Source organism: Phodopus roborovskii, unplaced genomic scaffold, assembly GCF_943737965.1.
Source record: "Phodopus roborovskii unplaced genomic scaffold, PHOROB, whole genome shotgun sequence".
Classification (NCBI taxonomy): domain Eukaryota; kingdom Metazoa; phylum Chordata; class Mammalia; order Rodentia; family Cricetidae; genus Phodopus; species Phodopus roborovskii.
Genome location: NW_026126567.1, coordinates 33,053,585 through 33,066,158, shown reverse-complemented (window position 1 = coordinate 33,066,158; position 12,574 = coordinate 33,053,585). Strand labels below are relative to the sequence as shown.

General features: G+C 47.4%; 1 protein-coding gene across 1 annotated transcript in view; it reads left to right on the top strand.

The window, feature by feature from the left end:
• Positions 1–10,312, top strand: part of Wdfy4 (WDFY family member 4) — a 232,615-nt gene extending 222,303 nt beyond the window's left edge. Inside the window, 5 exon segments of the mRNA XM_051202497.1 lie at positions 2,133–2,312; positions 3,229–3,411; positions 5,179–5,263; positions 8,830–8,941; positions 9,861–10,312. Coding sequence (XP_051058454.1) covers positions 2,133–2,312; positions 3,229–3,411; positions 5,179–5,263; positions 8,830–8,941; positions 9,861–9,927 — 627 coding nt within the window. The 3' untranslated portion in view covers positions 9,928–10,312.
• Positions 10,313–12,574: the final 2,262 nt, after the last annotated feature.

Here is a 12,574-nt window from a genome sequence, read left to right as displayed (position 1 = left end):
TACTGAACTATGACACGGAGTTTTCCAAAATTATTCTAAAGCTCTCCAATGCCATCAACAATTTATTGAGACTCAATGCCTCACCACAACCATCATCATGGAGAATTATTTTGAAAGATTATATTTTGTTATGTTACATTTATATTTTGTTATGGTATAAGATGATATAACAAAGTTATTTTAATTGACATGCATTCTGCAAAAATGAATGAGGAAAACCAAGAGCCCATTGGGTGCAAATTTAGCACTGCTGGGCTCTGCCTCGATGTCAGGGTGCTGGGCGCCTCCTGATTTTGCAGCAAACCATATCTATATAGGCAGTGCCATACCCTGCCATGCACACTGGCCCTCTCTGCACAGCACAGGCTAACTTGGTTCTGTAATGCAGCTCGTGTTGCCACTCAGGTTCAGGGCTATTCTTTCTGAATCCCCAAACCCTCTGTCAGGGTTCCTTTGACGTGTCCATGTCCTTTGGAGATGTTATATCATCAGTGGTGAGAGCTTAATCCTTTGGAGATGTTATATCATCAGTGGTGAGAGCTTAATCATCAGACTCGGGTCATTCTGGAAGATCGGAGAATTCTTATCAAACTTCTTCCTTCCTCTATTTATTTTCATGCTCTTAGAACAACTCAAATCTTCTTCAGTGGGCCATGTCCAAAGATTTGCCACCACCATCTGGTTGGTGTCACATTAGGCTCCGTTGAGGACAAATGGGAACTTGTGACAAAATTTTTAATAGCTGTGATCAGGCAAAATGACAGCTTTGAAAAATGATGACCCAAATGAGTGAGCGGTTTGTCTCTGCCAAGACTGGAGCTCTAGCTGTTGTTGAGCCAGGCCAACCTCCACACTCCTGGCTGATTCCAGGGAATGTCAGGCATATTCAGATAGAGAACTCTCCCTCAGGCTTTCTGGGTACCCTCTAAGATGCTTAGGATAGAATCTTCACAATAACCAGGAGCAATGGGCCCAGAAGGAACTTGGACCCCTAAGCTGACTTCATGGAAAGCCATCCATGCATCAAGTCTGAAGGCCAAGAGCAAATGGTCCAAACAGGAAGGCTTGGGGGAGCAAGTCTCCCAAGACACCACAGGATATGCACTCATATCCATAGGTTTAAAAAAGCCACATTTTGTGCCATCGAGATAATTCAGTGTGTAAATGTGTTTACTGCCAAACCTGTCAGCCTGAGTTCAATCTACATCTTTAGGCAAACCCAGCAGCTCATGCTGATAATTCTAGCATTATAATCCCAGTTTAGGGTGGAGATTTATAAGTTCAAGTTTGGCCTAGGCTATGCTGCCAGTTGCCCTTTGTCAATACAAAACGATGAAAGGTTGAGTATTTTTTTTTTGAGGTTGTGATTTATTTTTTTATTCTTCTCTCATGTATTATACCTGAACAGTAGTTTCCCTTCCCTCCACACCTCCCAGACCCCCCCCCTGCACCTCTCCTCTACCCATCCATTCCTAGGCAATCCACTATGACCAAAAAGGTCCCAAGGGCAGGCGAAAAAGTCAGAGACAAGACCCACTCCCACTGTTAGGAGTCCCATAAGAATACCACGTTACATAACTTGCAGAGGACCTCGCTCAGACCCACACAGTCTCTGTGATTATTGCTTCAGTCTCAGTGTGTCCCTAAGAGCCCTGCTTAGTTGATTCTGCAGGCTGTGTTCTTATGTTATCTGTCCTGTAGTCTTTCTTCCCAATCTGGTTCAAGGACTTCTTTGTTTCCGAGTCTCCCATAGTGCAGGACAGAACCAACTTGAGTATGCATGAGATGCTGATTCCAGGTCTCCACCACCAGAGTTTCTGATTTAGAAGACTGGGGCATATCCACTGAGTTCCAGGTTTTGTCGAGGCTGCTGGTCTGAGCACATACCTTGCCATTTGAAACCTTTGCACTAACAGTGCTAGCTAGGGGCTGCTTCAGATTCAAGAAGAATTCAAGAAAGCATAAGGTCACTCTGGGCTCGATTACTACAAAGGGACTATCACTTCTCCCCAGATGGACCTCAGGTCCTAGAAGCGGATACAACTGCTGGAGCCCAGAAGCAAAGGCAGACTGCTCATAGTTATACTGTGAGTCTCTCTTACAACCTCTGGTTATGTGCCTCCTCTCCCTAGGCCTTGTATGGACATACCCAGGCTGTCACATGTCTGACAGCCTCAGTCACCTTCAGTCTCCTGGTGAGTGGCTCCCAGGATCGCACTTGTATCCTGTGGGACATGGACCAACTCTCTCGCGTGGCCTGCCTGCCTGTCCACCGGGAAGGGATCTCCGCCATTGCCATCAGTGATGTTTCGGTGAGACCTTCTTCATTTCTCCATGTCTGGGTTCACTCACCATGTCTTTGATCCTGCACAGTAGTATGGTGGACAGTGCCACAAGAGAAAACCCAGGGACAGTCATACACTGATCAGGCCCCAGGTGTGCCAACCCTACCCTGCCAATGGAAGGTAGGTCACTAGGAGGTGTTTGCTCTGGTATAGGCACAGCAAGGTTGAACAGGAAGATCTGTCCATGCCAGAGCAAGGCTCGAGATATAAATGAATTGTTTTAGGGGAGATTAGGTTACTTCTGAAAGGACATTGCAAAGTTTTATGAACCACTTGCTGTCATTAGCATCTCTGTATGCTGCCCTCCACTAAATGAAACCCAAAATTTCTTCATGGAGGCAGTGCTAGACAGCCAATCAAAGGCCCCTTATGCAGAGAAGCAGGGGCATTCTTCACACTGTCCTCTATAGAAGTCAAATGTAGTCAGGCATCAGGATCTTGGAGGATCCCAAAGCCTGGGTCAGCGTCCTGTAGCACAGATTTATTTTGGCGCCATTTCAGATGTTTAAGCTTGTACCCAGTTGGCTCTGTTGCCTGGGGCTTGCATCAAGGCAGAACAACACTTAGAAGGGGCACAGGGGAGCAGAGTTGCTCATGGCACGGCATCCAGAAAATAGGGTGCCCAGAAAGGGCAGAGACAAGATAACCCTTTAAAAGGCTTGCCTCCAGTGACTCGTTTCTTCTGACCTGGAAAAAACCTAGTTTCCACCATCTCAACTACACCACCACACTGTGAATGTATAAGTGGGTTGATGAGATTGGAAGCCTTGGGAGAAGTTGTGAAGCTGGGATACTTTGGTGTGCAAACTGGGTGACCGAGTTTGTGTTGTGGAAGCTACTGATGAATCTTGCATAGACAAAAAACTAGCTTTCATTGCTATAGGGAACCATCGTGTCCTGTGCCGGAGCCCATTTGTCCCTGTGGAATGTCAATGGACAGCCCCTGGCCAGTATTACCACAGCCTGGGGCCCAGAAGGAACCATAACATGCTGCTGCATAGTAGAGGGGCCAGCATGGGATGCAAACCACGTCATCATCACGGGGAGTAAGGATGGCATGGTTCGGGTAAGTGTGTTTGGGGCAGCATGAGTACACGGGATGTTAATTGTGTTTATCTCATTTTTTTTTTCACTGCTTCCATGGCTCAAGAACTGTATAAGGAATTTGGAAATATTCCATACTAGATACCTATAGCAAACCATGGGAAAGGCAGTGCTTTTTCATGGCAAAGAGAAAATGAGAGACAGGGACGGAGAATATGGTCTTGTACATACATATACACACATAATAAAGTGTTATAAGGTATGAATGATAAATGGTTAAGTTCAGTAGATTATAGCACAATACATACATATATAGGTATACATACATACATACATATATATATATGACTCAACCCAATCCATTTATGCACCCACTAGTCTATCTACCCACATACACAATTGTTTGTCTCTCTACCCACTGACTATCCATAATTAACCAAGCTTTTGTCCATTTTTCTATTCATCCATTAATTCATGCCATCAAGCTATCTAAGCATCTATCTATCTATCCACCTACCCACTTACTTAACTCTTAATATCATGCCAAGGATTTCATATAGGCCACTGCTGACACTTTTCATTGGGACACTCAGTTTTTAGAAGAGAAGAAAATGTAAAACTCTGTATGTGATATGTATCACGGTTGATTATATTATATTCTGGAAGCTAAGAAGAGAGGGACACATCGGAGTCAGGGGATGACATGGGCAGAACAAAGCTCAGGTTGGCTTTTCTGAGACTGGCAGGAAGGCATGAAGGAATGGCCGACATAGTTTGGTGGATGAACCCAGATGAGAAAGAGGGATGGCGGTCACTGAGCCAAGAGTACCTCTTCCCTGAGTCTGCCGCAGCATGTGTGGGAGTGACTGTACACTCAGTGCCAGTGCCATTATTGGGCTCCTGGAACCTTCAAGCCCCCGCTGTGTGAGGTCCTGGGGAGCGGGGAGTGCACAGGAACATTTGAACAGTTGCTGGTTTTGCCTTCAAAGGACAGAAAGTCCAGACCTGGCAAGTGAAAATCCCTCATCCTTGAGGGCTTTCACACACAAGGCTTAGAATCAAACTCAGAGGACAGGTGGACCCAGAGATGATGGCATAAGAATGGAAGGCACTGACTCAGTGATGATGAGACAAACAGAATGTGCAGTATAAGGTTGGATAAGGTAAGGGAGGAGTTAGGGAGGTGGGCTTAAACACGCGTTCAGGCACGAAGACCTGAATGCAGGTCTCTAGCACCCATGTGAAACTAGGTTTAAAATAAAAAGCTGTTTGTGTGTAAAATCCAGGCATTCGGAGGTGGTGACAGGGAGATGCAAATTCACTAGTGTAGCTGAAATGGAAAGTTCTTTAGTGAGAGATCCTGTCTCAAAACTTAGGACGGAGACTGAAAGTCACTCAAAATTGACCTCTGACCTCCACATGCTTATACACGGGTTCATGTGCCTCCACACATGCATGCATGCATGCATGCTCTCTCTCTTTCACACACACACACATGCATGTGCGCACACACACAAAATGATAAAGGGTTGTAGAGACTGAGGAAGAGAGTGAGGGCCATTCAAACTGAACTTGTTACAGGCTGAACCACTGTAGGGGAAGCTGAAGCCTAAATAACCATTTTCCTGGTAACAGTCCCAGAAGTGAATGCTCAGGGCACATCCCCATCTGTCAGCGCCCCGACCCCACCCCCCTCCCCTGCCTTGTGTGAGGGAATAGGAATGGGCCACCCTGGCCCTGAAGACAGGAGAATTCTACAAGGCTATGACATGTTCTCTTTTCTGGACAGATCTGGAAGACAGAGGATGTGAAGATGTCTGTTCCCAGGAAAGCAGTTTCAGAGGAGCCCTCTGCTGAGCCGCTAAGCCCCAGAGGTACCTGTTTGAAGAACTTATGCTACCTTCCTGTGCTCCTCTCTCCCTGTCTTGGTACCAGGGCTGCAGCACCACCCAGAGCTTAGAGAAGCCATGGAATCTCTGGAAAGTTCTGCTAGGATGGGGACTATACCCATCACGTTTGCATTCTGTGACCCCATGCCTGACAGACACAGCTCAGGGACAGGAAGGCATCACTGGGGAGAAGGCATGGTAGCAGGGGTGACTCCAACTGTGACAGGGATGTGTGTCTTGGAAGGTGTTCCCACACAGCAGAGCAGTGAGCAGAATACTAGACTGGGACCAGCACTGGCTGTGGCACTGACAGCTGCATCCCCCAAGGTGTATTCTTGCCAAACAGTCCCCCCCCCCCCTTACAGGCTCTATAGCCTTCAAAACAGTGCCACAGGCTGGAGTCAGAACCTGAGGGGCATTTCAGGTCCAGACAATGGCAGGGGCCAGGGCATCAGAGAATAATTTGTGTGTCCTACACGTATCTGGTGGACCATGAAGAGCTATGAGAAGCCCCGTGGAGTCCTCCATTGGACTCTGGTACTCACTAGACTAGTGGTCAGGGGCTCTGGGGCTTCAGCAGGCACATATGACCTCATGTTGTTCTCTGATGCTTTCTGATGGTCCACAGCCCAGGACCTGGATATAGCTGGTTGGCAGTGAGGAGGAGCTAGATCTACCATACCTCAGACGCCCCATTAGTGCTCATTATGCCCCCTCCCCATTCAGCCAGGGCCTTACTACCCCATCCTGGGACTCAGCCCAAGCCACTAAAAAGGCTCAGAATTGCTGAAATATATCCAGGGCTGGAAATATCACATAAATTCCCAAGTGATATGTGCAAAAATAAGACCACTTCTTATTGTGGTGAGACAGATAGGCAAAACCCTTCTGCCGTCTCTGCCACCCAGGCTATCACAGGGCTAAGATGTCAGAGAGCATGAGACACTGCTGAAAACCTTTCTCATGCATCCTCCCTTTCTCCCTGCCGTCCTGCACAGGAGATTTTAGCAAGCTGCCCATCTTAGAGATGAGGAAGCGGAGGCACAGAGAGGCTCAGTAACTATCCCGAAAGCTTGCCACCATTCTCACTTCCGCCACCACAACACCCACAGTCACCCTGACTCAAATACAACCTCACCATCACCGTCACCAGCCCCTCCACCACAGACACAGGCAAAGGCTGCAACCTCAAAGCTGACGCTGCTTCGCTTCCTTCTACTCAGTCACCCCTGACACCATCTCTTCCTCCACTGCAGACACCCTCCCGCCCCTCTCACCCCCCCCCTCAGAAGATCACAGCCCAGAGCCAAGCTGTCTCTCCTGGGCCCCACAAATGAAGGGAGCACCTTACCATAGGTGCGGAGTTCCCCAATCTGCCATGTACTGTTGCTAGCTCTCAGACCAGCGACCGTCCACAGAAGGGGACTTTCTCCAGCCCCACGGGGCTACCTTGGCCACAGAGTGGCCATTTCCAGTTAGTTTCTCTCTATTACATGCTGTGTACCTCCCTGATTCACCCAGACACCCATCTATGAGTTCTGCAAACACACACAGACATTTGCTGGCACTCCTCTATGCCATATATTCTATCTGTGCTGAAAATCCCTTCCTTCAGTGTTTCCGGGCATTTGTCAATAATCTGGGTTGAGTCCGAGTATAAACATCACAAAACCAAGAGCTCCGTCTGGTTCAGTGTGCTAGTTTCTCCAGGCGATTGGAGACCATGAGGAGTCAATCCATCCCAATGTGAAAGAGAAACGCGTGGTTGTGTGCTCTCTGGGGCTCTGTGCTTTTCCCCCTCCCGTCCTTCTGCTCCATGGAGGATCCAGCTCAGGGTTCGTTTTCCCTTGGCTATTTATGAAGCATGCCTCATGTACATGCATCTGGCACTGAAAGTCATACAGGTCTCGGGACTAACTGCCCCTTCATATCCAAAGGTATGAGCTCAGATCCCGACCCACAGTTCCTCAGAGCAGGGCAGGGGATCCCTAGCTTCTTTTTGACACCAACAGTAGTGGCCACATGGTCTGGGAACAAGGAAGGGGTCCAAGCTGCAGACCCAACTCCATCCCCACAGCTGGTGTGGCCCTGCTTCTCTTCTGCTAGTTGAAGGTATTTCCTATGATTCCAATAGTGTAGGTGCTGGGGATGAAGAAATAAATAATAGACAAAAATCTACTTCACAGATTTCATTCCTCAGACTTCTAAAAAAAAAAAATCCTTCTCTTTGAATATACTGATGATGACATTAGGGAAATTACCAGATGGTTTCCTGCTGACAGCGAGTTCCAGGATCCACATTGTTCCCCTGCTATCTGCCCTGACCTGAGGCCACAGCTGCCCTGCAGAACTGGCAGTCAGGAGCAGGGTTGCAACTAGGATGAAATGACAAGGTGGTGCACAAATAGTTTTAAAGAATCAGACTGAGCCTCTGTTGAAGTCAATGAATCTGAGAATAAAAGCATAGCTCACTGGAGACCTCTGAGAAGGGAGCCTGATGCCCTCATCATATGGCTCAAAGCTGTTTTGTTGGAAAGGGGTCAGAATGAAGCATGACACATGAATATTTGCATATGTGTCCTATTGATGTGTATGTTATTACACCCTCTCAAATGTCTCAAGGGGCAGGAACGGAGATCTGTAAACGTTGAGGATATGCATTTCAGGCAGTTGTAATTTAATTTCTGCCTGAAACTCATTTATTCATCATTTGTGGTAAGAGCTAGACCGCCAGAGCATGATCTGCTTCAGGAAGCAGCTCCTAGATTTGGACTCAGGAAAAGCATGATGTTTGGATGTGTGCTTGGATTTCCAACTGTCTGTCTCTGTCTGCTAGGGTGTCCTCTACTCACATCCTCATGTGTTCCCTGGTGCATGGAACCTTCTGCACCTGTAAGTGGCCACTTCAACACTGCTGGCAGTGTGCAGCAGCATTTAGGTCCCCAGACAATGAAATGTCTCACAGGGACACAACCCACTTGCTGTTTCTCCATCTCACCTTCGCATGGAAGGAATTACTGTCTGTCTCTAAATGTAGTCATTAGAATGAGTGAAGTAACAATCATTGAGTTATATTTTTTGAGAAAATTCTCTCAGCATTTAATTATTGGTTGGGCGTGAGAGGATTTAGCTAAGTTGATAATGCAGGCTTTATGTAATTTATTTTTACTAGGCAATTACAGGCTGCATTACACCCTGGCAGCAAGGTATTGTGGGGCATCTTATTAAGCATAAAGCCAGTAAACACTGATGAACAATTTTGCTGAACTAGGCATGCAATTTAGAAAGCAATAATACACAAATCCAATTTGGTACACAATGGATACCGCGGCACGTCAGCACATGTAACTATCACAGCCTGCAAATTAAATTGGGACGGCCCTTTTTGCAACAGCACAGGCCAAGATTAAATATATTTTCCCCCTCAATTTAACAAGTTGCTGACCACAAATATAAATGTTTGTATCTGTGTGGTCCTATGTATGGGTGTACGTGGGCTTGTGCATGAAGCCACTGGGTGCTCTAACTTTTCTTTCTCATGTTCTCCACAGGGCAAAAGTGGGCCAAGAACCTTGCCCTCAGCCGAGAGCTGGATGTCAGTGTTGTTTTGAGTGGCAAGCCTAGCAAGACAAGCCCTGCTGTGACAGCTCTGGCCATAACTAGGTAAGAGCAGCCTGCTTTCTCCAGGACTCCAGCAGAGGGCGCTATAGCCAACTTTGCTAAGTTCCAGCATTTCAGCTGGGTTTAGGTTATCAGACCCAGGAAGGTCACCTTACAGGGACCCAAGCAGGTCCATTTTGTTAATCCTCATGTGCCCTCGATGTCTAACTCATGAATATGCATAGATTCATGAAGAAACACAAGTGATAGAGAAGTATATTTTGTAGTTTTGTCTTCAAGAGGGCCTCTTGTCCTGAATCCCACTAGTGACCGTAACTTGCTGGTGACGGTCATCATACATGAATGGAAAATGCCTTTTGAAGTCCCTTAGCCAATGAAGAGTAGTCTCAAAGATGACAGTGGGTTCTCGTTATTTCAGTTGTCATGGTGACCCAATAACCCTTCTTGGGAGTTGTAGTCTCAAGAAAAGCTGGCTTTCCACCCTTCTTTCCTCCCTTACTGGCCTACAGTAGCCCTTCCAAGTTTCTGGTGTGGGGAGTGCAGTGTTCTGGATGGCAGGCTGGCCTGCATGGCGTGAGTATGAGACTAGAAAAGAGTAGAGCTCTTCACATGCCAATCTTCTGCCATGGGTGTGGCCATGTCCCTCCTGGGTGAGATGCTGTCCCACAGCTACAACTGAAAAGATAGAGGGGCAGCTCAGCCAACTCCTCAGAACCTCAGCTTCCCTCCAGCGCTCCGGGATCTGAAGCAGTCCCCGCTCAGAACTCCCACCGCATCCTCAGGTCCACACAGAGTTCCTTCCTCCTACTCGCCCCCTCAGCATCACAGGAGACAGGACAGCAACAGTTTGGCCACGTCCTGGACACAGCCCCAAACACTGTGTTTTCCCAAGTGTTGGCTGCAATGTGTGAGTCTTAAGCTATGACCTCCAAAGTTCTTATCTTTTCTTTTTCTTTTCAAGAAACCAGACCAAGCTCTTGGTTGGCGACGAGAAGGGGAGAATCTTCTGCTGGTCTACTGATGGGTAGGAGGAAACAGGTGTTGGAGGCACTCACATTAAAGCTGGTATCCCAGGGTCTCCATCATCAGGCTTCAGACATCAAGGCGATGTGTAGCCTGGGCTCTATATCCAGAGCAAGCTTTTGGGGGCTCTCCTCCCCACAGTTCTCAAGGAATCCCTGATGGTTTGCACTGTGTACCCTAAACATCTCTGTTGTCCGCAAGACCTCAGTTTAAAGGATTATGGGAGACATTCATGCTGGAAACTGACCTGCAGGTGACAAGTTGCACAGGAAATTCACATGTGACTCATTTTTACCAAGGCTTATTGTACTAGAAAAAAAAAGGGAGAGGTATTAGTTCATGGCAATCCCCCATTGTCTTTATTTTATTAAAACCATTTTCCAAATGGAAGGCTGCTCAAGTGTCACCTTGTTCCATTTTGTCTGAATTCGTACAAGTCAGCAAGGCCACAGGAAGTGAGTGGTTTTGCTAAACAGACTGATGCTCATTCAAGGACCATACACATGACTGCCACCTGACACCGACACCGAACATCAGTTAGGGCAATACATCAGGCCTGGGCATCCCCACCCAAACTTTACAGTAAAAGCAGGTAGTAGTTCTCGGCCCAAGCCCTGCCTTGGCCAGCTTGTCCTGCTGTTCATTGCTACCTGGAGATCAAATGTCCCCATCCCTCACATTTATTTTGAGCTGTTGCTGGTATTGGAGAAGTACTTAATGAACTAAAAACTAAGGTGGCTCAGCTGGGTGGTGGTGGTGCACACCTTTAATCCCAGCAGTTGGGAGGCAGAAGCAGGTGAATCTCTGTGAGCTGGAGGCCAACCTGGTCTACAGAGAGTTCCAGGACAGCCAGGGCTATACAGAGAAACCCTGTCTAAAAAAAAACAAAAACAAAAACCAAACAAACCAACCAAACAGACAACAACAAAAGGAAAGAAAAAAAAAATCAAAACAAAAAACCCAAACCTACAACAACAACTCACGAGGTACATGGCAGATTTGGAAGCACCTCAGCTCCAGTACCTTTCCTGAAAGTCTCCCCCTCTAGGGCCCAAGTAGGGAATATGATTCCTCCTCATGTTTCTCCAAGCCTGAAGAGGCTCTGCTGGCTGTCTTTACTCCCTGCAACCCAGGCCTAGGGGTAGACTTGGTGTCTGATGGCTTTGGATCACCTCACCTTTAAGGAGCAGTGAGCCGACTTCAAGATAAATATTAAGGTCATGTCAAACATAGCAAAAGAGCACAGTTAGGGCATCCTGATTTATCTCTGAACTTCGAGAGCTTGGTGAAGGGGACACTGTGGGAGGAGTCAACTCTTAGGTCCAGGACACCCCTCCCTGGATGGGAAGGGCTCTTGTCTGACCCAGGGTCAAGGATCATGCCCCCTCCCACATCATCTGCCTGCACTATTAGCAGACAGTCCATTTGCAATCCCTTGTAGGGCTGGGACTGCATTGGAGGGCCATAAATATAACAGCAGAGAGCACTGCTCCCCAGGAAGGCCAAGAAGCATGCCATAAATATCAGAGCTGGGCCTGCTGTCAGTTTTCAAAACAATCTGTAGCATTATCCAGGGCTGAAAGGCTGGTTGGTCAAAAGTCTGCCTCCCGTTCATTCATCCCATAAGAGTTTTTACCTTTCATTTGCCCCATCTCAAATGGTTCTGGGATTCCTCGCCCCAGCTGCAGCCTCCTCCTGCTGTGTCTGTACTCCCAAGTGGAAAATGAGGAGACTAGTCTGAGTCTTCTTGCTAGCATCTTAGGGCTGAGGTGTCAATGCAAACAAATGAACAAGGTGAGAAAGATAATAAAAGATATCCCATACCATAGGACAAGCACAGGTGACATTCTAGCTGCCTGTTTGCTCTGGCTACTTGCTGTAAGAGTATCTGACAGTGGGTGGCTTAAGTGACAGAAGTTTATTTCACAATTATGGAGGCTGAAAGTTCAGAATCAAATGTGCACAGGCATTTTTTTTTCTGGGCCACTCTAATTGTCTGGTAGATGGTACTTTCTCCTGTGTCCTTCCCTCTGTGTGTCAGAATGACATCAGTTGTAATGGATTAGTCCCTTGCAAAGGCCCTGGACATGTTGGGCTGCAAGAAGAAAGAACAGATGGACCAAAGTGGAAGCTGTTGCTGTGATTGAGGGACTGGAGGTTGTTGAGGGGCAGGAGTAAGAAGCTGAGATGGGCATCCTCTCCAGGGAGCAGCTCCCCAAGAGTCAGCTAGGCAATGACTGTGTGGCAAGTCAATGCACCATGGTAGCAGATGGTTTAGAGTTGATGGTCCAGGAGTGACACAGCCTGAGTGCACTATGGAGGGGAATGGATCAAGCTGCAAAGACTGGCCCCATTGTGCGTGTGAAGATTCGATGACCACTGCACCAGTATCCTGGGTGCATGTTACTTGCAGGAAGAAAACTGCTTTGGACTGAACTGGGAGAGGACGTAATGTTATAAACCCTTGAAGGTGAGACTGTGCTGCAGGCTCATGAGGTGTCAGCAGTACAGTCTTCTGGGATGGGGGACGGGGACTACAAACAGAGCAGAGCCACATTAAGCTGAGGTAGAGAAGCCCCATCCAGTAAAGGCTAAGACCAGGCATTTACAGCAGCTTTGGTAAGAGGCGCCTGTCAGGTATTCAATCAGAGC